The sequence below is a fragment of the Bicyclus anynana genome, chromosome 4 (assembly GCF_947172395.1).
Source record: "Bicyclus anynana chromosome 4, ilBicAnyn1.1, whole genome shotgun sequence".
Lineage (NCBI taxonomy): Eukaryota > Metazoa > Arthropoda > Insecta > Lepidoptera > Nymphalidae > Bicyclus > Bicyclus anynana.
In genome coordinates this window covers 18,790,549-18,816,005 of record NC_069086.1, presented here as the reverse complement: position 1 = coordinate 18,816,005, position 25,457 = coordinate 18,790,549, and the positions used below count along the sequence as shown (strand labels likewise).

Genomic DNA, 25,457 nt, shown 5'->3' with positions numbered 1-25,457 from the left:
TAGAGGTAGGGTAGTGGTAGGGTAGAGGTACGGGTAGGATAGGGAAGTGGTAGGGTAGGGGTAGGATAGGCGTGAGATAGGGGTACGGGTGGGATAGGGGTAGGAAAGGGATAGGCTACGGGGAGGGTAGAGGTAGGATGGGGGTAGGGGTAGGATGGGGGTAGGGTAGGGGTAGGTTTGGGGTAGGGTAGGGGTAGGGTGGGGGTAGGGATAGGGTAGGGGTAGTAGTAAAGTTGACATCGAAATTTACGCGGACGAAGTCGCGGGCGTCCGCTAGTTATTTATACAACTAAACTTTAATCCTTATTAAAATAAATTATTTAATAATCACAAGGATATTATGGAGATAAGATTTGCCCTTTACAGTATGTTAATTACTTAAATAGTTTCGGAAATAATACAATTTCTAAAAGACGCAGAAATTCCACTATATGACGCCCGGCGCTTTCATTTACGTAGTTCCCGTTTCCGTGTGAATATGGGGATCAAATATAGCCTATGACACTCGCAAATAGCTTTCTATTGGTAAAACAATTTTCCAAATCAGTCCAGTAGATCCAGAGATTACCTCCTACAACCACACGAACTTTACCTCTTTATATTATTAGCATAGAAGTCTCTATTTCTCTTGGTCATACCACCACTCTCGAAGGAGTGGACCGATTTTGCTAAGGGTAGGAGTAAGATAGAGAAGTTACAGGGTAGGGTAGGGTACGGGTAGGGAAGTGTAGGGGTAGTGTAGGGGTAGGGTAGGTTTAGGGTCGGGTTTAGGGTAGTGGTAGGGTAGGGGTAGAGGTAGTGGTAGGGTAGAGGTACGGGTAGGATAGGGAAGTGGTAGGGTAGGGGTAGGATAGGCGTGAGACAGGGGTACGGGTGGGATAGGGGTAGGAAAGGGATAGGGTACGGGGAGGGTTGGGGTAGTGGTAGGGTAGGGTAGGGGTAGTAGTAAAGTAGAAATCGAAATTTACGCGGACGAAGTCGCGAGCGTCCGCTAGTAGAATATAAGAAGCGAAAATGTAACGTCGCACCAAAAATTGTATTTTGTGTTCATAATACATTAACATCTTGACTGTTGCTTCTTGGTCTAATTTTGTAGCTTCTTTTACAATAAAATAATAATAATAATGAAAGAAAGTCCGAACTGCGTCAATCGGTGCAGCCAGCATAAGGCTTCCCAGCGCTGGGCCACTAATGAAGCCATGATAATGATCAATCAAGTAATAAAAAGCCAGCGTTATGTAAAGCTCGCCGCTAATCGATCGCGCTAATGGCGCACCGAGTGCAATTAATCTTGCACCGCGTTCTAGTGAAAGCATGAAACTTCATGTGGAAGGAACCCCCGCAGGCGGCAGACTAAATGTCGTCCGCTTGTCTTATCGAATCGCGATCGATATGATAATAAAATACTAAAATTATATTTTTTTACATTCAGATAATGGGGATGATGACCAGGTATGAATATACTGATTTTTATGATACATTCGGGTAAATAAGGTCAATGTTAACTATTTTATACATAAAAAGCAAAGACTTTAAGTATAGGTTAAGTATTTGATGTCAACTACTTAATTCAAACTTCAAACAATACTTAAAGCTACCTCGAAAATATTGAAATTTATTCGAATAAAATAATATTTTTAATCAAAAGTTCATATAGTTTAAAAGTAAACAATTTTTAGGCATACGAATTTGTCAACTGCATCGTCGTTAAACAAATGCAGCTGTGTTAAATACGCGGTCTGTCCGTTTGTAATTTCAGAAAACATAACATTTTAATCGTAGGAACGATAAAATCAATTGTCCATATTTCAAAACAATCAAAATTTATTATTATTTTATCGGTGCATTTGAGAATTTGTTGGTGTATAATATTCGTTCCATGTCGTTCGTCTGCGTCAGCCCTCTGTAGACATACTACACGTACATTTAATCTACAAAACAATTATCCGCGCTGCAAGCGACGGTAAATTGATTGTTAAAACAAAACAAATTAATGAACGTCGATAACGACAGGAAATGGGAAAAGTGTTCGAATTATGTGCATGCAAATGGATGTACAACTGAGTGAAAACATTTAGCTATCTATTACACCCACGTGCTTTATGTTACGAAAAGAGTGGGGTGATAAGTTTGAGCGCATGCATGTCTATGACACTGTAGCTCTCAAACGGGTAAATCGATTTGGGTCGAATTTTATTTGAAATTTTGTTTTCCAGGGTTGTTCTTAAGATGTGTATTTACCAAAAAACAGCTTTCTTATAATAACAAAACTCTTCGTACCGTTCTAAACGTATCGAGGCTACGGTATCACATTCCAATAAAGACGAAAGAAAACCTACGAAAATCTCTCTGTCGAGGGTTAAGAGACCGGATGCAGTGTCCAAATATGTCTCTACATTAGTGTCCACAGTTCAACCGTGGCTGGCCGCCAGAAATAACATTAAAAAACCTCGTCTATTTCGGCCTCACGCACACACGCACAAACTTCCGCCACAGTCTCATGTCGTGGCTGCTGTCTTCGTTCACAATGAGTCGCCGATAACCTAATGGCCTGATTAGATAAACAGATGCATTTTTAACTTGTTTGTGTAGTGTTTTGTTAATGTAAATAGCTCCCTAAACAGATGCTGAAGAGTTAATTACATAACAAAGTACAATGTTGTTATTAACAGTAGGTATCGACCCATTTTTTTCCGATGATAAACGCAATTACGCATCCCTATCCGGAAGGATATGTGTGACTCGCCGAGACTTCGGAATACCCACTAAAACCCAGCGGATCCGGCTTCGTCCTTTGGTGACATAACGTTCAGTATCAACCCAACCTCAATTCTTTACTGACGAGCCCGACTACCATAAACGACATTTGCACCTTTGCACCCTTTTTGACATTCTTACCTTTAAGTTTAAATTAATATCAATACGACTTTAATATCACTATATCGGTTAATTGCCACTTCAGCTTTGCGACTCGCTGAGTGTCTTGTATGTGACTTTGTTTCGTCTGAGGATCTCCTCATTTCTGATTCGATCACGCAGAGAAACTCCAAGCATAGCTCGCTCCATCGCCCGCTGAGTGAGTAATGTCAAATGATGATATCTATAATAATTTGATGGTAAGAAATACGCCGCACTTCGCCTTGCAAGATATGCGCCGGCCCTAACTGTCGACACACACCTCACAGCACAGTTGAACGCGCAGTGAGAGCACCTCGGCCGGACGAGCGCGCATTCCTGTGCATCCCGTGGGGTCACGCTAACTGCCTGCTTCCCACTCGCGCCGACCGAGGGTGCACTATGCACGAGCACTTTCATTCAACTACGTTTGATTAATGAATATATAATAAAAGAAACTCTATACTCTAGCTATGCCAGCGAATATTTGCCCGCGCCGATCCCGTGTGACAATATCAGGACAATAAGGGTACCGTTTTAGTACGAATTACAAAGAATTGAAAATTAATAGAAGCAGTAAAACCGTTAAAACATAGTTTTCTCCAATAAACTCGTAGAACATTATCGTAATAATAGACAGCGTTATAATTATTGCAGCAAATAGTTTAGTCCAGTAAATTCGTTCAGACAGAATATATAGATTTGATTGAAATTAATTTTCTATTTAATTAATAATAAGAAACGGATGATTGAAATTTGAAACGGCAAACTAAACTGTTGAAACTATATTAATCTGTTTGTCCCTAGAAGAAACTTTGAGATATTGATAAAATAATTAAAATTACTGATCAAATAGCATTTATTACTGAATGAACAACTACAACTATAAGACGAGGAGACTTGGCCTACTTCAATCTACTAGTAAAAGTTTCGAATAACAATTGAAAAATCCCCAACCGTGTTCAGTTTACCGTCTATCTTTTTCCTTTCATCCGAGCTTCCTTCGTACTCGGCGGAATACCTGTTCGGAATAACTAAGAAGCTACTAGGGTCACAGCGGCGCTAAGGAAGTGCTCAACATTAAGCGAACAAGGTCAGGACGGCGCGACGTGACCTCTACCTTGATTCCACAACATATAAACGCAGAGCAAAGAACTCGTTTAAGATAAGTGTAATCAGTTATTATTAGACAGATAACTTGTAATACATCATCTTTTATTATATTGAATGTTGACATTATGCAATAAGTAAAGCTCATGTATAAAATCAATATAAGGAAGAACATTTTACTGAGAGTTATTAACTGTAACTGAAGATTTTTAAGGAAGGTTTACTTTACAAGAACGATAAGTTTGACGATTTGTAGAGACTAACTCTCGCGTGAAGAAAAACCAGCAACGTTGTTTTAATTCACATGTTGGTTGCGTGTGTCTATATCGAGTGTCAAGAATACTTCCGTCGACTTAAGACTCAGTGTCGCTTGACGTGAGGAATGTTATCAGCCGGAGCTAGTCTCATATCACTGACTTCCCGGCTCCCGCCACTCAACGAGTTCAACACTTTATTTTTCACTAACTACACACACGCTTGCAAACATCATTTGAGTATGTTCGCCCACTGTACGACGTAGATTGTAACCATTCCAACATGAGGTTATCAAGTGACGTGAACTTTTTCGGTTTCGTTTCAAGCCCATTTATATGAACGTCTGAAGAGATAAGAAACACTTCAACTAAAATCACTCACAATCGGTGCAATAGTAGTTTCTGTTGTAAGCACAGTCGATAGTTATTTCTTTAATCCGATTATTTCCAGAACTGACACGATCTTCTTCCTATGTCAATATTGAAATGGCTTCAATTTCAACCAGTTGCAAGAACCTTGATTTTTGGATATTTTCATTACTAAAGGCAATAAAGTCTTAATATTAGTAATCTTACAATCATTTCTCGCGGATATCTATTAAAATTATGAACATTCATGCCCTATGACTTACAGCTTCAGTCCTTCCCAAGAACCAAAGAAAAGATTTCTTCAGAACGAGCCTCAAGTTATTTTTATTATCTGTATTCAGTTTCTCTCTCCTTCTACATTCTACAATTTATCTGCGCGCATGACTAATCAAAGTGCCAATAAATCAGCCAAACGACTTCAACTTTAGCTAATCTTTATAACCTCAACTATCACTAAGAGCATCACACCTCTGTTTGTGCTAAAAATATATTTCCTCCGCTTCACAAATCACAGGAACTCTTGACCGCTTTGATATGATTTTCAAAACACATAGCTTCAAATTATTACATAATTTTGGAAAACGTATCCAAATATTACATCGGCCAAAAATTCACATGCAATTGTATAATGTGCCGAAGTGGGCGCGTTTAAATGCTAAACACAATGAGTCATGTTTCACACAGACGCTGTCTATATTTGCATTAATTAACACATTTCCCATTCATACACCTAAGCTTTAAGAAATTAAAAATAAAAATAAGTCGAGTCACTAACCAAAAGAAATGTGCAAGAATCTAATAAGGTAGAGACTAATGCGCGGAGATATCGATTAGTAGGCTAGTATATGTACTCGTAGGTATGGAACTCGTATTCAAAAGAGTACATTCTTTGTAGTCTAAAGTAAACTGAATGAAAAAAATAAAATCAAATATCCAATGTTGCACAAGAAGAACCACATATGTGTCATGTGATAAAAGTTTCACTCGCAAATCTCACAACATAAAGGTTTTATATAGCAATTCAAAGTATCTATTACTATAACATCCAGTGAGATCACAGTCTCTAACTTGTCAAGCTTTATCTATTTAAAGTATCTGTCTGTACGATAGGAAACGATTCATAGATGCAATGAATAAGGGAGATAATATTATAGCAACAGATTCCTGCGAATCAAGTCCGTCATGTGCATGTCCGGCGATTGACTTTAATCCGATATGCCGAGATATATCAGATACACTCACTAGTAATATATTACATGGAATTATTGATTTCTAGACTATCGAAAATGTGTACGTTTCTATGTTCTTTATTTATCGACAAGTTACAGTGAAGATGGTATAGTGCTAATCAAAACTAGAAAGTAAATTTACTATTTTACCGTAATTATGGTGGCTGACTTTTGTAACACTGCTTTGTATGATAATGCTAATCGTTTGGCCGGAGCAGACTTATTTAGAAAATGTATTTTTAGCTCTAAAACTGGAATCAAACTCACGACCACCTTGCCAGAGATACACAAAACTCCAGACAGAACGCCGGGCAGTCGGAATGAGGAAGGGTTGCGCAAGCGGCGGGACCTGTCTGTTATCAAACAAGCCTCGCGTATGACAAGATTTATGGCTCGTTCACGTCGATGCCTGATATCGCTTGCGTCACTGGTGAACTCGGTAAAAATATTAACTATTTCTTTAAACATGACCAGGCCTTCGACACTCCAACTAAGTTATCTGCACCTACTGTGGCGATGACCTGATGTGTCGATTCCCGCATTCGGACCAAAATGTCTGGAATTTGAGTCTGACCGTGGTCATGGAGATATTGAGGCTTCAAAGGTGATGTTTGCTAATTGTATTTACGGATAAAGGGCCTGAACTCAGAACGCTAGTATATGTTCAAAGATTAGTGCGTTTCTAGTTTTTCTAAACATAACATTATTTTCCATCCTAAAACGCTATTTCTTGTGGGCGTTCAAGGACTAGAGCGTTTGTAATATTTTTTAAAATTACCTATCATTTCCCATCCTAAAATGTATATGAGTATCAGCGCGAATTTTCCAAAGCTTGACGTCACAGGTAAGCTCGTACGAGTCAGTGTAACAGATTACACAGCGGCAGAATGTGGCGGGGATTAGATAGCGCCTGACATTTCGGTTTAATAAATGTTTTTTGCCAACATCACGAGAAACTTGCAGGTTGTAAAAAAGATCGCAATTTTGATTACATTACTAATGGGGCTAATTACAAGATCGTATTTAAGCAGTAATTCTCCAGTTTTTATAATTTATACGCCTACTACCCAAATTAAGAACTTGCGCATGCCACTGATACAATTAAGTTTAAAAGCTGTGACGTCGAAATGTTGTGACGATCGTGTTCGAGAGTACCGACCTGCTAGAATGCACCTGGAAGTTGCCGCCGTCGAGCAGGCGCACCTTGGCGAACAGCACGGCCGACACGAACGGCACCTCGGTCAGCTCCTCCAAGCAGCACTGCACTTCGAACTTGTATCGCTTCTTCTTCATCATGAACGCCATGATCCGACAACATCGGGCCCGGCGCACTTCCCCGCACCCCGGCACTGACTGCTCCGACCGGTCACTCACTGCACTTCACTTCACATCAACGAACGAACAAACACTAATATTTGTTTATCTCCTACGTAGATAAATACAGCGGAGGAGCGATTAGTGCGACGGCGTAGCTTCGACGGAGGCGCGCGGGGCGGGCGCTCCGAGGCATATCGGCTGGAGTCGTTAGCCTGCGGAGGAAATTGGTGCTTGTACACATTAAGATACCTTAATTGTTTTATTGATACGCATAACCAGTTCACTATCGCGTAAGCGTGCCTTTGTTCTTAATTTTGTTAAGAAATTTTGTTAAATTTTTTTTTTTGGTATTAACACCGTAATGGAATCTATATCGAATGGCTACAAGTAGAATAAGTGCTTACGTCAACTACATACACATCATCATCATTATCAACTGATGGACGTCCATTGCTGGACATAGGCCTCTTGCATGGACTTCCAAACATAATGGTCTCGGGCCGCCAGCATCCAGCGGCTCCCCGCAATCCGCTTCCGCCACCTAGGGAAGTGTCGAACAACACTGCGCTTTCTGGTGCGAGTCGCCATTCCAGCACCGTGGGAAACCAACGTGCATCGGGTTTTCGAAACGTGGCCTGCCTATTGCCACTTCAGCTATGTCAGTGACTTTGGTTCGTCTGCGAATCTCCTTATTTCTGATTTGATCACGCAGAGAAACTCCGAGCATTATTCGCTCCATCGCCTGCCGAGTGCCTTCTAATGAGGCCCATAGTTAGCGACCAAATCACATACCAAAACTATACATGTTTAGAAACTAAAACAGACTTTACACCGTACTTCTGACGAAGGACGTCACACTACTTGCGTTGTACGACAGTCCACATAACTTCATTTGGCTATCATACCAATAGGAAGTGTGGCATGCGACTGCGACTAATCTGATGACGTAGTACTCGTTACTTAGCTTATCTTACACCTATCTGGCTCTGAGTGTTTACATTTGAACAGGTCTTTTAATACCGGATCAATAAATCGCTTGATGCTTATCATTAGGTACACGTTTTAGTAAATGATGATTCGGACTGACCTCCACATTCAAGGTCAGGTATATTCATGCGTGGCTTACCTATTGTTGCCATTTGCGTTGCGCTAACAAATCTATTTTTTAGGTCCAACAAGTTAGCTTTTGACTCCCATGACTTTAAAAATATGGTAGAATATAAAGAAAACTTGTACTTACAGTAAGTTTACTAACATTTACCTTTTACGTCAATAGTCAAATATATACTAACTTTTTATTTAGCAGAATTGGAAGATCCTAGTAGCACATCGCCCACTGCGGAAGACCATAAGTCGTCAGTCTTACTGCTTACATAATCTGTAACAAACAGGAATGTGTTACTCTATATTACATACAATTAGCATTTATGCTAATTGTATGTAATATATATTTATTATTTATTTATTTATTTTTTTTACTACTTGATATTACACGCTAAGTAATTTGAGGTAAGGTTTAGCAACTATAGTCTAAGAGGTAGGACGAAAAAGGATATATGCAAGGCAAGGCATTAATAACTTCGTTTGCGACATAATTTTCATGAATGACATTTAACACAATATATCATTTACAGTATGAAAACAATGTGCGGAGCACAAGCGGAAAAAGACAGGCTTTACTATGTTACCAGCTGGTTAAGTGATGTATAAACCTGCTAATCTAGAATAGTGTGATTTTTGTTCTTTAACTCTTCTTAACTTTTTCTTTTCTCAACTCAAAACTCAATGCAGTTTTGAATAAGTTAACTTATTTTTAAGATGCAATTGTCAATTCTTACAACGAGCATTTAGAGCAGCCATTGCCATGATTGACAATGATGATTAACAGTCGTTGGTATAGATTTTGGTACCCGGCGTAAAAGTATCCTTTTTTGCGAACTTTGCAGCCTTGAACGTCACCATTACTACTCGTACTATCATGTATACTGTGTCATTCTGACCCATGTTAGTGTATCGCGTATATGGATTCCTCGGCGCGAACATTATGGAAAGATATTTAAATGCGTAGACGAATATGCCGCGGTGGTCTCTTGGAGTAGCCAGTAGGTAGCGTGTGAGGTAATAATCGTAACCTAGCTGCGTCTAGCTCATTTGCATAACAGAAGGCGAAAAGGATGCAATTAAGTGTGCATTGGGAGAGTAAAATCTGCTGCAGGTAATCGCCGCCATTATATCATTGAGCACGACCTTCGCGTGCTCCCCACTTGCGCAAGCGCAGCCGCCCGTTGCAGCCGCGAGCACGCTCCTTCACTACTACTGACTACCAATTGTTCGTTTTTAAAGGGTAATCCTTTATGTTCTAGTATACTAATAGAAGAGGGATGAGGACGGTCAAGCACGGAGTTTATCTAAACGGGTCAATTCAATGGTATAATTGACTATATCAAGCTTCAGGTAAGACCGCAACAAAATGCTATTTAACAATAGGCAAAAGCAAGGTAATAAGTGTTCTCTGATTCGCCTTATCCTAAAAAACTACCGTTTTATGGTTCAAAGGATAAATTTAATCACAGAAATAAACTGTCGACACACCATCCTGTATACTGTAAAACCAAAACAACGATAATTGACATTTTAAAGGGGCAGTACAGTGAATTCAGAAGCATTGTATTAAGACAGTCATACGTAAAAGTCATCGCGTCACCCTTCTAACATCACCAAACCGTTACATTGCAGTATTGTCGTTCCTGACGTCTCACGAAGTAAAAATATTGTTGTTTTTAGTTTAGTTAGATACTTAGTGATGACTTCATGCCGTCAGTAAGATGCTTTGCGAAGCGGTACCATCATATCGCGTATAATGTGATATTGCTGTCTTATTTGATCATTGAGATACATTAGTTACTAGCTGAAACCGCGTAGTTCACCCGCGTGGTTCTCGTTCCCGTAGGAAAACGGGGATAATAATATATTGCCTTCCGAGGAAGGCAATATATTATTCGAGATAAATGAGCTATCTAAACACTTGATAATTTCTGTACATTTCTATTACATATCACTCTTTATCGTATCTACCGTATAACTACGCTAAGAAGAAGGTGACTTTTCTCGTTTACTTCATAATATAATCAAACACAAACACTTTTATATAAAACACAACACCAAATTATACGTGTCTTCTTGTTCATAATTTAATGCGTACAGAAGTCTGATATAAAACAGTAAGTATAAGTCCCGGATATTTTATCCCAATAGTTGGAACTGTTGGCCGCGAGCCAAAATCAACTCGCTTCGATCACCTTGGAAGTTTTTAAGAAAATCGTCAACATCCGAATGATAAGTTAGGTCTTAACGTTATTTATTTCAGCAGATGTTTTTTCACCTGTGTTCCTGTTCCCGTAGAATAAGGGGATAAAATATATTCCATGATATTCCCAATTGATAAGATAGCTTTCTTTGGTAAGTTTTCAAAGCCGGTTTAGTAGTCAAGGATTTAAGGTGTTCACGCCGGATACCTACCTGATGATGATGATTTGCAACGAGTAGGTAGCTATACAATTACCTATTCAACTCATATTAGGAACTTATAATAGTCTTGGTTTTGAAATAGGGATGATGACAGTTTTTTAAATTGTATATAAATTAAAAGTATGCTAATAGTAAAGCAATTTTGTAAAAGGAACAGGGTATCTGCGATCATTACTTTCGGAGCTACATAGATTTAAAGGGTCAGATTTGCGGCGCTGCTGCGGATCCCTGAAAAACGCCCCATACAAAATGGCACGAGCTAATGACGTCGTAGGTAATGATCGTTAGATTTGTATGTGCGTTCAAACAAAATTACTAATAATATCTTTGCGCTACTCAACGTTTATTCCCTATAATCTAAGGTGGAAGCGGGCTAACTTGTTAGGAGGAGGATGACAATTTAATAATCTGAAGTCTTGTGCATTTGTAGAACCTCGGCGGCTTATATTACTTCAATATTAATAGAACACTATACACTGCTCCCGAAAGTAAAAACCTTCCAAGAAATATAATCCCCAAGAGCCCAAGAGCAATGTGGCTAGGTTATGAAAGCAAAACACCCTTTGTAGGATAAAATTAGTTTAATATGTAGATTATAAAATATAATGATATTATACTGATATAATAATTATAACATACATTATCAAGCGATAGATACCATTACAGATTTATTTAAACAATGTAATATAAACGAAAAATGCAGTGTGTCTTTACGTTCACACTACAACTGTAACTGAACATACACAGTCGAGTGACTTTATGTTCCCTGTCAAAGCTGGTTATAACATTTATAATACCTACTGTCAGTAATATTGACAATAATATTGAACGTGTGCGGGCAGTCTAACGCTTACTCAGTGTGGGACGGCCGCTGATAGTTGTCGCCATGGCAACGGTACTCGTAAACACACAAACAAACACGACTAGTGCCACGCCACTGATAACAATTTAAAGTCGTTTGTCATGCATTATTTTATTGGACCGATGCTTAATTAAGATGAGTCATACAATTATTATAGAAAATGTAATATTATTATTACTCTTGGAGAACTCTTTCCCGGGAATAAAAGAAGCCTAATTTAATGTTAGTCTTTTATTGAGGAAGATTGCTTTGGATGTAGAAGTAAGGTGACAAAAACGCGCGATTGCGTGTGTAATCTGAAGGGACGTCACGTCAGAAAGCGATGACATAGAAGCCCTTTTACAGACAGCCGTGGCTAAGCAACTACTCATAGACAAACTATAATTTACGAGGATAAACATGTTTCTGCTTTTCTAACTTCCTTCAGTTTCACACTCTTTACAAATAAAGTCTTCTGAAAATACAAATTACATTTGCGCCAAATTTAGTCAAAATCAGTTCAACAGTTTTACCATATAACAGTAACAGGCAGCCATACAAAGTCACAAAATTTTGATTACGGAATATCAATATCGGTATATTTTTATCGGCCTGTGATTTCCAGCGGCAAAACTTTAGAAAACTGTTCTAGTGTTTTCCCCAAACGTTTATAATATAAATAAATATCATTTTGAACATTTATTAACTTAAATAAAACGCTATTTCTAAATGTGTTGAAAGATAGAACCACATTTGTGGTTTGATATCTTTCAACCTTTAACCCCTGGTCCGCGGTAGTGAGCTCTGAACCTCATAATGCGAACGTTTTACAATCAGGAAATACCAGTGACGGCATGCGAAAAATCATTGTGTCAAACAAGGAGGACAAACCTAATAGGTATTATTTCAATAGCTCACAAGATCAAATAAGTTTAGGAAATGTTAATAATTATGTATTGACGAAAACTCTCTCGCTACGCAAGTAATTTACGAGAAACCACCCGAACAATATAGGTTATAGGATTAGAGAAAGTTTACAAGTCTGAGAAGCTAAAAAGTAAGGAATTTCTGAGTTCTACGACAGGAATTTTAATCACCTAGAGCCTTATTTGATAAATGGACTGTCTAACACAACAATATTTTTCGAACCTGAGCATTCAACCAAACAAACGAACAAAAGAAGGAGCTTTATAATACCTACGAGTATTAGTACAGACATAGCGTGACAAAGCATGATGTTGCGACGTGTCGTCAAACCACAGCATCAAATGTATGTTGAAACATTGTCTATGTGACCCCGACCTCCCCGCGCTCTAAGCGGAGAGCATAATCTCGTGAGCTACAAGCCATTATAAAAGCTACAGGGTGCTCATGAAATACACCTTTTACCGAATAAGCGCAAATTGTAATCGAGAGGGCAGCGACACGGAGGGCCATCGCAGAGGGAGGGAAGGAGGCGCTGCGACAAGAGCGCGTCCGCCCCTCGCCTACTTACCTACCCTCAGTATTAAATATTGAGATATTTCTTGTAAAATTCCCTCGCATACTTGCTCTCTCGAATGAGATTACTCGACAAATTGAAATATTCGAGCTATGAAGCGGGTATCACAACATTATTACTATCCTAAATATTATAAACGCGAAAGTTTGTACGGATGTTTGTTACTCTTTAACGCCGCTACTACTGAAGCGATTTAGCATTAACACATAGGCTACTTTTCATCTGGAAAAGATCCATGGTTCCCGCGGGCTTTGTGGATTGTTTTTGATCGGTTTTTTGGACTACGTGCCCTGCCCATTGCCACTTCAGCTGCGCAATTCGCTGAGCTAAGTCATTGACTTTCTTCTGCAGATCTATAGCTCGCTCCATCGCCATCTGAGCGAGTCACAAGTTACATGAAAGCTAGTAATGATGTAAGTAAAAGTTCAAGTAGCTCACTGGAAGCCTCAGCGCGTCCGCCAAGTGACCGTCACGCGCCGCGCCCGCGCCGGTCATCAACCGAAAACACCGACGCTAACAAAAACACTCATCTTATCACGAATTCGCGACCAACAAAACAACTTTACTTTTTATGCGCCCGCGTACCTACTTGGCTTTAGGAAAATAAATCTTGAAATACACTTTATTGTGCACTGAACAAATGACCTATACTTCCCTGCAATAAAACAGTAACTTACTATTAGCAAAATATTAGAGAGGGCAATAATAATGTAAGATAATATAGCCGTCACAGTTCCTTGAAGTCAAGCTTAATCTAAATACAAGACAAATAATTGCTATGACAATAAGATTTATTAACTCAATATAAATTTATTTTTGAACGAATCGTTGAATGCATTTCTAATATCTAGGAGTTAGTAAAAACCTGAGCAGTACCTGAGCAGTACAGTTACCGAATTCGACACTTCCTAAGAACTTGGTAAAGAATTCTAGAAAATATCATAGATTATACTCATTAATTATAACTCTATACTACTATCACTAAATATAAAAACCAAACCAATACACACTGAATTTGAACGTGTTTCATTCGTATGTACCGTGCGTGACAGACAGACGTACATGTGTTCCAGTCATGAAACCATTGTACTCGTAGCTAATTGCTGGCACGTGTTATATGATTTAGTGCAACGACCACATAATACGAATTCACATATCTAGGTTGTAACAAAGTAGTTTTATGAAAGTAATAACCATACACACAAAACACACACACACAAATGTATTTTATTGACACAAATCAATAAAATACATATTTTATTGATTTGTGTCGCACATTGCTTAAGTTAGATTTCTCGTAATGTCAACGTTATTCATAAATAAATAAATTTCAGGATGCACATTAACTTAAGCCACAATAGCTAACGGTTCATCTGGACTAAGTCGAACAGTTTTTCTTCACGTGACCATACCTACTTCTAGTACCTTGACTAATAATATTCAATACTTCTCTAACTAAACGAATAGCTAGAGAAGAATAATATCCCTTGCTCTACTTAACAAAAACCTCAAGCAATGTCAAAACGTCGCTTTACAAACCCCGAGTGTCACGTTACAAAGACAAGATCTAGCTCCAGTTAATCAATCTTCAGTTCACAAGTATTATACCAGTTTTAATGATCTACAGAGCGGGCCAGCTGTCAGAGCGTTGCACATTGCATTGATGGATTAATGTTTTAAATGCTGCTCTTAAATGCGGCCACAATACCGTAACAAGGTTTCAAAAAACTTGCCCTCTTTTTCTGTAAGAATAGCTTTTTGCTGCGTTTCTTTGCACCACATCTTCGGTGTCGATAAACAGTAAAAGTAAGATCGACGACCAACTAAAAAATAATAATACACACAAGAGTGTATTATTATAAACAAAAAAACAACATGAAAATCCGTTTAGTAAGTTTACATTATCACTTAACAATAACACAGGACAACCAAAAATATTATAAATAGTATAAACCTCTACGAGTACTTCTATTTCCCAAATTAACTTCCTTAATGTCAAGGATTCATGGAAGCAATCGACTCTACTTTCTTCTGCATACAAGACAGGATTGAAAATGAAATTTAAAATTAAAAAATTGCGACATTTATTTATTAAAACGAGCAGCTGTCGAGTTACTTTTATAGTGTAGGTACATATTCGTAAAACAAGTTTCAGTTTCATATTATTTAGGTACATACTATAAATAAAAATTAAACATGACTCATACACTACTAGAGGTAAAATAATACTGACAATGTTTTTTTTATTTAAGAAGTAATAGAAGTTTATATAACGTAACGTTCAGGAATAACAGGTCAATGAAATATAATACAACGTGTACCTAATTGAAGCAAGTTATGATATTAAAAGGAAGTTTAATATGCATTGGGAAATGACAAAACAGCGCAGAGATTATTGAAGTTTTGTAAAACAAAATCTGAGATAAATTAAAAACAAATCATGGTAATAAAGAATGTAGGACGTAGTTGCCTCATTTCCAAATACCAAACAACGGGAGGTTGAATAAAACAGTCAAACAGCATTCTTAGCGTTAATTATGTTTTAATTAACCGAACAATCCATCAAATGTACTAAAGTACCCAACAGTCGACGGGAACTAACAAATCTTATGTGAAGGCAGGCAACGCAATACCTCGTATTATTGTTACATCAAAACGCACATTCTCCTTGAACATCAAAGTAAATATATATATGTTTATACAAGCAATAGGTTAAATTTTCCGATGCATTAGATTATACATTTGAACATAATTAAATCATAATATATATGTTATAAGCTACTAATAACGTAATGGATCAAAAATTAGTACTAATTACAAAATTAATAATAATTAGTACTGATGTAGTATGATAAAAGATTTTAGTTTTCGAATAGGAAGTAATAATTAGTAATTAGTTGACCTACTTTGCTATCATCTGTAAAAAACTGACAAATGTTAAACATACTACGTCACCCAGTTCCGAGAGAAAATCCTCTACGCACGTTACACCCCGAAACTGAGACCCCAGACAAAGATGTTGACTATACAACATTCAGATGCGATCAGATTATTAAGCATTCTGCTAATTAATCTGGTACCTACATTAACTAAGTAAGCAATATTTCTAAACTAGACAGACATAAGGAATACTACCTTGGAATACGGAAATCAATTATGACAAATAGAAACATCAGGTTGGCACTCTCGACAACGTTAAGAAACCATAACATTCAACAAAAACTTGCCACACTTTTCTCGGAAAAGCGCACAATTTCTACAAGTTATCTAACGCGAGGAAATGTAATGATTGAGAACCGCTAGCAGCGATCACAATGACGTACTCATAGCTATCAGGAATTACAGAGAACTGGTGAAACGTAGACGTATACACAATAGGAACAACTATGGGAAGGTGCCACGTGCGGTGAAGACACATATCTGACACAAAGAGATAAATGTAGGTGACTGGCATTATCTATGCCACATTGATTTTGTTGTGTTAGAAATCATTGCTTAGCATATACGAGAAATCAATAGACAAAAAATAATGAGCACGGATACTATTAAATTGACCATAGTAGGCTATAGAGATTTAAATATTTTTTATTTCAATTAGTATATATCCATTTGGTCTATTTTGGTTATTTATACAAACTTTCATTATGATCGGTTGAGTAGTAAAAGCGTAACAAACAAACAACTCACGTCGCCATTTATAATATTAATATATTAAAAATTGTAACAAACTCAATTGATAACCTCCTCTTTTTTTAAAGTCAGTTAAAAAGTAGCCTCTGACGATCAATACAATATAATTACTAATTAACCGTTTTATTAATAAATTAGAAATTACAACTTTTGACATACCATTAATTAATTAGTATAAGATATTTGTTTTGATTTGATTGTATATTTTAATCCGTTCTTATCGTACAACCCAAGGTCGACTGCGAACCGCGATATGCGCTAGAATAGCACTCGAATCTTATCACAAACAGTAATATCAATGATATCATATCAGCTTGTAGTTTTTTAAAATGCTTCAATATTATTTACTGCTGCATCAAATGCCCACAATTATTATTGCCGTATGAAGTGGAATAATAGGAAGTAATGCTGTATCTAATGCTAATGTATTAGGATCGTGCTCATACATCAATTTCATTCGATTGTTATAAAAACATGAGGCGGTGTTTTACGAAAAGATGTAAACTAAACAACTAATATTATTATTTGTTGTTTAACTTAAAAACAAGGTATCATTTAGATTATAATATAGAAGAATTACAAATACGCCGGCATATTACAATCAGATTTCATCATATACCAACTCGACGAGGGCAACGTCTTCACTTACCTACGATGAAGATATTATTGATGAGCCAGCAACAAATGAGATTTCAGAGACGCCGCGTTATTGAAATAGAATTGCCAAGGCGGTTTGTGGCTGAATTGATGTAATATGATTTTTGAAAATCGTTAAGGGTTTGCCTCATGCTCGTATTTCTAATAAAGAAAAATAATTGGATAATATGATTGGCATGTAGAATTATAAAATATGTAGCCGTAAATTAGGCAATGTGTTGTAAGGATAAAATTGATAGGTAAGAATAGAAAAATTATTCATTCGCACGACAAATAATTTAAAAATGTAGGTATATCTGGGTCATTGGATAAACCAGCTCGTTGAACGTGCAAAAACAGAGCAGGTAAATGATTAATATCTAAATTATAACAACGAAATAATTGTACAAGGCATTGAATTGATAAATGATACATTGAAGAAGACAAGGCTGGGCGATATTAGGAATAGTAGGAATAGACAAAGGAGACGGTCGCGAGCTAGAATATAAACGCTAAACGATAACAATTGGCTGAGAGCAAGCCGCAAGTTCATTGACACCGCTGATCACACACGCGATTTGACTGCAAACTTGTAAGTCGTGTCGGCATGAGGAAACAAGAGGAGTCGTTACTCCCTTTCTATTCATCTTTGTGTCCAAATGGGTCATTGAAACGTGACTTTTCATTTTTTGCAAGCTTTTTCAAATTTATAAACATCATCCGCTCTAGCAACCATTGGGTATCGGAATACTCACTGATCTTCCTCGGTCTTTCATATAATCACATGTGCTTCTATAGACTTCATAGTTTTAGTACTTAGGTAGAGATTGGGAGACACGAACTAAATTGATGTTAATGTTTAAATAATAGTAGGTACTTCTACAGTATACACCTATTTATTATAGAAAAATATATAAACGTTAAAACTGTAAACACAATGAAGCATTAGATTCCAATACATCAGTTACAGCAATCGGGGTCAACCATTAGGGTCAGCGGCGGTGTGCAGCCGAAACCGAGTCCGAACTAGTTTCGCTGACCGGCGTTGTATAACGGTTGCGTGCATACTATCTCTATTTGCAACGAGCATCTGCGTTTCACGTACGAGCGCTTACTCCTTGATAAAAGTTAAACCAAAAGTAACCGGACTCTTAGAGATACAAAATTCAATATAACAACCATGACGGAACGCATCCAATAAGATTGTGAAATTGGTGTATGATAGACTGACGGATTACTGGCAGAATTGCACAGCACAGGAGTTGCAAGTTGCCAAGTCCATTACTTCGTGCAAACTTGCAAACTTACGATAATTTTGGTAGTCAATTTCAGTTTCATTACCAAAGTAGAGAACATTGATGTAAAATAATATTGTGCTTTGAATGTCACAGAGGAATTTAGAGCTCAGTTAAAAAAAACAGCATGAGCTCGTTACGAGTGTTTCACCATACTATATATGAAATAATGATAGAATCGAGACGTATCCACTAAAACCAAATATATTATACAGCAATATAGCGAACGTACTAGAGCAATGTGTCCGATTCTCGAATGTCGGCAAATTGATGATCTGTCAAGCACATTAAAGGAAGGACGTTGGCACCGCACGCCGTTGGAGCGATCAATAGGATAAATTGTCACGTCGCTTCGGTTACATGCGGTGTGGACAGGCACGAAATACGAGTGTGCCTGATCACGCCAACCTGACAGATTTCGTAACATTATCAACAGAGACATAATGACTTATTCATTAGAATTTTAGAAAGGCAGAGGCTCCAGTATTATGACAGGGTCTATTTTATCTATTACATATTCCATCAGTTTTAAACGTAAGCGTAGATCATTGTGTATAAATTATGACGAACGCAATCGGAAGTTCTTGTAATGTGCGAAACTACAATAACAGGTCTAATAGTAATATCATCCTCATCAATACGAAAAGGATGTTACTACCACTAATTTTAGTTATTGATTTCAACTGAACTCTATCATTAGATTAGTATGTTTTGTGCTATTTGAAACTCACTTACAATAAATATTTTTTTTAAGAAGTACGGCAGCATATCAAAATGGAGGACGAAGGTAAGTTGGCACTTGGCAGTGACTTTGACCGACCGTCGTGTCGTCGCCGTGTCTGCCTGCCCACCGAACGCAAGACAATGGCAAGGTCATGTCGACTCTTTCGACGAGTCTTGACACTGGTTTCCGCGTTTTTTACATACTCATACCTAATTTACAAAGGACACAATTTGGACATAATACCTAGATATCCGTTTACATCGTACATTATTTTGTGTCTCAACATGGCGTGCGAAGTTAACGCCTTGCCTCAAATATATATATAAATATATTCTCTATAACAGTTCCTATTTATTGAAAGGAAGGTATACCTAGTGGGATCATCAAATGGCAATGAGAATCATTATTTATATTAAGTACTAGCTGACGCGGAGCGGTTTCACCCGCGTGGTTTCCGTTCCCGTAGGAATATGGGAATAATATATAGCCTAACCAACAAACAAACAAACAAACTCTTCAGCTTTATAATATTAGTATAGATAATTTACAGGCCGGAAAAAAAAACTAGTAGAAGATAGTTATGGAACAATCTAGGAAAAGGACCTTAAACAAATAATAATATTTGTGTTATGAAAACTATAACTAATAACTAAAAAATATACCAACATTGTATCTATTCTTAATATCGTGGAGTTATCTTTCCTGCTTTATTACAACAGGTACATCAGTACGGTAAAAACCACCTCACACATTTGTTTAATTAAATCAAGAACGCAAAAGAGATGAAGTTATAGGAAAATTCAGTGTCATATTATAAAATGCATGTTTTAAAAATACAATTTAATAAATCTATATTAAAAACGTGTTTAAAGACAAAGCAATGTGCCAAGAATCTGAATAAGAAAAGATCATCCAACTGCACACGGGAAAATTTTAAATTGACATATACAATTTAGAGACAGAATATTGAGGAGAAAGCTAATATAGATGAGCTTGTACTTGACTTGATGATGATTATAGTGTGGTAAACAAGCGGCATGCGGCATAAGAAGCTAGTTATGAAATAAGACGTCCATCGTTTGATAGCGACACATTGTTCTACAGCATATGCAGTCGCAAAAACAATGTTCAACAAACATGCCTCAAGAGTTGTTTGCACTGCGTCACAATGAGTGTTTTGCCAGTTTACCCAAGTGTCCAATGCTCGATTGTTTGCGAGAAATGTCTCCTCGAAAACAAGTATAGTGTAATGATAATGTACATTATACGTCCTCCACTTGAAATTAATTGTACTTCAAAACCTGCTATCTGCGAATGTAGTGTGCCTAACCTGATGTACGTACTCGGTACTGTAAATAAATTAATCCCTTTCGAAATGAAGTCTGACGCCAGTAAATTTTATTGTTCGTTACTCATAAATATACTAGGTCGGTACACAATAAAATTATCTAACATAGTTATTTTTAAAGATTCAACTTTAAAGCAATATCTTTCATAATCTAATACATTTTACTGAGAAATGATGCATGCATGATGAGGATATGCATCCTGTCGAATTAAATTAAAGATTCTTTGACCAATGTCTATAATAGATAGGTACACCGTAAATATACAGGTCAAAATAAAACAAGTTGGAAAAGTTTGGCGACGCCGGATAGCGTCCAAATTTCTCATTTTGCATTTCTGCCAAATTGCATTTTTAAGCTTTGACCTTTGCTTTGGCACACGATTTCTGTGAAATGGAAACAACGCTATTGCGTAGTCGTTTACTATATCGCTCTTGCTAACTACCACATAAAGCATGAAGTGTTTATTCTCCTACAACCTACAAGTTATGTAACTTCTTTGTTTTTACTAAATCTAACGAGTATATCTCCGTTAGTTGTTTTAATAAAACCATCAGAAATTCGCCTTCAATTTAAACCTAAAATATTGTAACAGCATTTTTTGTGCCCAGAACAAATAAAACATCTAAAAGTACATTTTTCGCGGAAATGTTGCTGGCTTGAGTAACGAGCAAAAAACTTAATGAACAGTTTCCTAAAGTAGAAACAACTTGATGAAAAACAAACGAGTTTTACATTTTTATTTCATAATTTCTAAATTGAATCTGGCTTGTTTTACGGTTGCGGCTACTTTCTACCCTTGGTCTCAGTAACGAGCTTATATAGTTTATTCTATGAAACTCTACCACTGTTTTTATCTGCCACCAAGAAACACTGGTGGGTTCCGTTCCGGTATAAAGGGACGGTGTAATTACAGGCACATGATAGATGAGACTTAACTGACTGGAGCAGGCCAATGGATCAACCCTATGCGAATTATTGTTCTGTTATAAGCAATAGCTTATAACAAGCCTGTCTATCTAATAAGATAGACAGGCTTGTTCCGTCAATAAAACAGCAACTTCGGCGAACAGCTTCAAATATAAAGGTCTGTGATAAATAGATAACACAATTAAATTCGTGACAGATTACTGCACTGACACCCACAGGATGCGCAGTGGTGATAATGGTAATGATATCGCACTCCGAGCATGCTGCGCTCACGGCGACGCTATCAGCCACGTTGGGCAACCCGCTGATAAAAACTATCCGGGTCAAGTTCTTGTGGGTCGGGCCACTTTCAGAATTTGTCAGCCACTGATCTAAAATAGCGGTTTACGCGGTACACGCTGGTACAACTCTCATTCGGTAGGATGTTTCTCTCTCTGGATCTTCAGAACCCATTTTGAAAATTCTTTCACCGATAGAAAGCTACGTTATTTGCGAATGTCGTAGGATTTTTTTTTACTCCGTGTTCTTTTGGGAACAGGAACTATGTGGGTCAAAATTTTGTCTATGTCCGAAACTATATGACTAATTAACATACTGTAAAAGGCAAATCTTATCTCTATAATATCCTTTTGATTATTAAGTAATTCATTTTGATAATGATTTAAGTTTAGTTGTACAACTACAACCTCTAGATTTCACTCTGGATTAACACATAGGCTACTTTCATCCCGGAAAAATCCATGGTTCCCGTGTGATTTGTGAAAAACTGTCCGCTAGTTAATTATAACACTCAATAATACTTCTTCAACCAAATTCGTTTAATTCGATTTTCATCGAAATGAATTTATACTATAAAAAAATATTAATATATTTAAAATAAAACCCCTTTCTCTGTTTACATAATAGACTATGTAACAAAATTATAACATTATCAAACTTGCCAATAAAAATTCATAAGGCACCGAAATACTGATTCCGCATTCTAATTTAAATATTTATTCAAAATAGAATTCACATAGGCCTTCATAGTTCAAAGTCTATGCGGTCAGACCGAAAGGACATGTCCTAATTTTGTATGGACGCTAGGCCTTTATTCTGACTGTCAGGTAAGCGGAACAAATTATTTTAAACTTAAAAGAACAATATAGGGCATAAAACCTAAAAAAAAAATTTAAACCTGCATTTTTTTTAATTAAATAAATGAAATGTATTTTTTCATTAGCTGACATTAATTAAGAATTTTATCATGGCAACATGCTCGCAATTCACACCCTGACAGATTGTCTAATCTTCGCGTAGTTGTTCGATAAAGCGTTTTTATACCGATTTAAAGAATGTTTTATGATGCTTTTCTGGCTACGATTTAATGTTTTTTTTGGACCCTACTCACTTTCCAAGATAGGACTGCTACGAATATTGTGTATGGCAATACCAGCCCAATGCTGCATAACTTACCCAGGACTCAAACATAAAAACGCCTGATTATTAAACGTTTATGCTAACGACTGCTGCAATAAGGCAGTCTTCCTGTAGCCTATAGTATATTTTATCGGTCAAACGTGACTTTTTTACAAACAACAATATAACTATCGTATTTATTATGTAATTTTTATACAAGACCTACTAACTTACAAAACAATAAAATAATGCCAGTAGCGTTTTGGTACATCCCTGGCTCAATCTACGAATATTAAAAACTGACATCTAGCGTGGTTCCCGTAGGAGTACGGGGATAAAATGTAGCTTATAACACTTGGGGACAGTGTAACTTCCCAACAGTGAATTTATCAAATCTGGTAGTAATTTTAGAGCCTAGTTTCAATACAAAGAAACAAACAATCAAAATATCTTTTCTATAATATTATCCCTACATTTAGGTACTGTTTATGTAGGTACTTAATTTACACAAAACAAACAATAACGAATATCAAAATAATGACTGGATATACGAGTATTGTATTATGTTTAGACCTCGATCAGGTACAATTAGAGCAGAGGCCGAGCGGTGCTTCATAATTACAATTCGTACAAATCCAATTAAAAATCATTAACGTTAAGAACCTTGCTCTTTGTATGCCGATGTTTATTTTATACATAATTAGTTGTATAATTAACACATTATTACTGCATTTAGCGAGTGTGTACAAGAGCAATTAAATTTTGCAACATCTTCGCTGTAAGCAACTCACACTTCCGTGACTTTTCCGATTTTATTTTGTTGTTGCGACTTTGGTATAGGTATTATTTATTGTACACTAGTTAGCGTACCAAATCTAAATTATAAAAATCATATTAAGTGCAAGTTTTTAAATGACTATAAAAATATACCGAGTACAATTGTAAAATACAAGAATAGTAAGATCGACGGCGTTTCGCGTATGTGGAAATCGCGACGTAATAGCAATCACAAATATCTTAGATGCATAGATATTTACGTTGTATATTTAAAAAACATTGTTGCTTTTTTTTAATAGTTTTTATTGCACATTTTTATGATACTATACATATTAAGCAGTATGTAATAGTTGTTATAATGTTGTTGTATTGGGTGAGGGAAGTGTAGTTGTTGAGCACTTTATCGTTTATTATTCTTTCAAAAAAGTCATGTTTAGTGAAACGTGATCGGTGCATAGCGATAGTCAAACTTGTTATCGCGACCACTTTTTATGGTTCGGTTGCCAAAAGAAAATTCCAAGTAAAAATACTGTACAGGGTGCAATATTTTTTACTTGGAATTTTTTTTCTTCTTGAGTCGATGCTGCGTCGTTTTCCAAAATTATATTTTATACGTCCGCGACTTCGTACTTGTGAAATTCTATTATTCACAAATCCCGTAGGAACCTTGTATTTTATCGGGATAAAAAGTAGCCTCTCGGGCTTTGATTCACTTGGGCGTGAAGACCGATGGTGTTACTGGGCTGAGTGAGTTCAGTCCAGAGGTTGATTTCGTGGCCGTGGTCGGAATTCTCCCTACGTGATATATCTCAAGAGAAGCTTATTAAAATTCAGTTAGGCTACTGGTTTTTCTGAGGTCATTCCCCAGTTCATGTGTCCATTCAAACATAGGCCCTTAGGTGATTAATATGACAAGTTAGTCCCCTGGAACCTTGGCTGTAACATTTAAATCTTTCCTCATCAGGCAGCAGGCAGGCCTTGGCACAGACGTATATCGAATCGTAAACGCGTTTACACTTTTTATAGCCGTTTAAGCGATGTTCGACTTCCAATCAACTAGATTTTTGTCTAGAAAAAACGGCAGTGCGTGACCATTTGTTCGAATAAGTATTTCGGCCGTGACCCGATAGGTATTACGCGTTTAACTTTAATCTACTAATTTATATTTTTTAAATAAATGTAACAACTTAATATTGAACTTAGTTGATTTAAATACTCTAGCTGTATTATGTAGCTACTTACTTACCGCGATTTAGTAAGTTTTACTACTAAACTGAGGTAAACTTGTTTCTCGCAAAGATTTTGCATAACTTTTTTGTGAAGACTACTCTGAGGCGAGTATGATACGATGTATCATGTATATATCTGAATCTCTACTTAAATATATATTTTGAAACTAAAAGGTATCTGGTTTTTTATCCTACTCCTAAGAAGTTAGCTTCCATCTTTGATTGCAACATAACTTACCATCAGGTGAGATTGTAGTCAAGGGATAATTTCTAAAGAATAAAACAAAATCTTGACATATGTAACTATTGATAATTGTAGGGTGATCTCAGCATCCACACTCAACAGTGTACTAATAAGGGTTTAATAAAATATTTTGTTAAAGCCTTA

The 25,457-nt window shown here is 36.8% G+C and overlaps 1 protein-coding gene across 1 annotated transcript in view; it reads right to left on the bottom strand.

Annotated features, from left to right (window-relative positions):
* Positions 1 to 25,457, bottom strand: part of LOC112049170 (uncharacterized) — an 81,007-nt gene that overhangs the window by 51,897 nt on the left and 3,653 nt on the right. The window contains exons 2-3 of the mRNA XM_024086967.2: positions 8,467 to 8,552; positions 7,017 to 7,386 (exon numbers count right to left, since the gene is read on the bottom strand). Of these exons, the coding sequence (XP_023942735.2) occupies positions 7,017 to 7,162 (146 nt within the window). The 5' untranslated portion in view covers positions 7,163 to 7,386; positions 8,467 to 8,552. The remainder of the gene's footprint in view (positions 1 to 7,016; positions 7,387 to 8,466; positions 8,553 to 25,457) is intronic.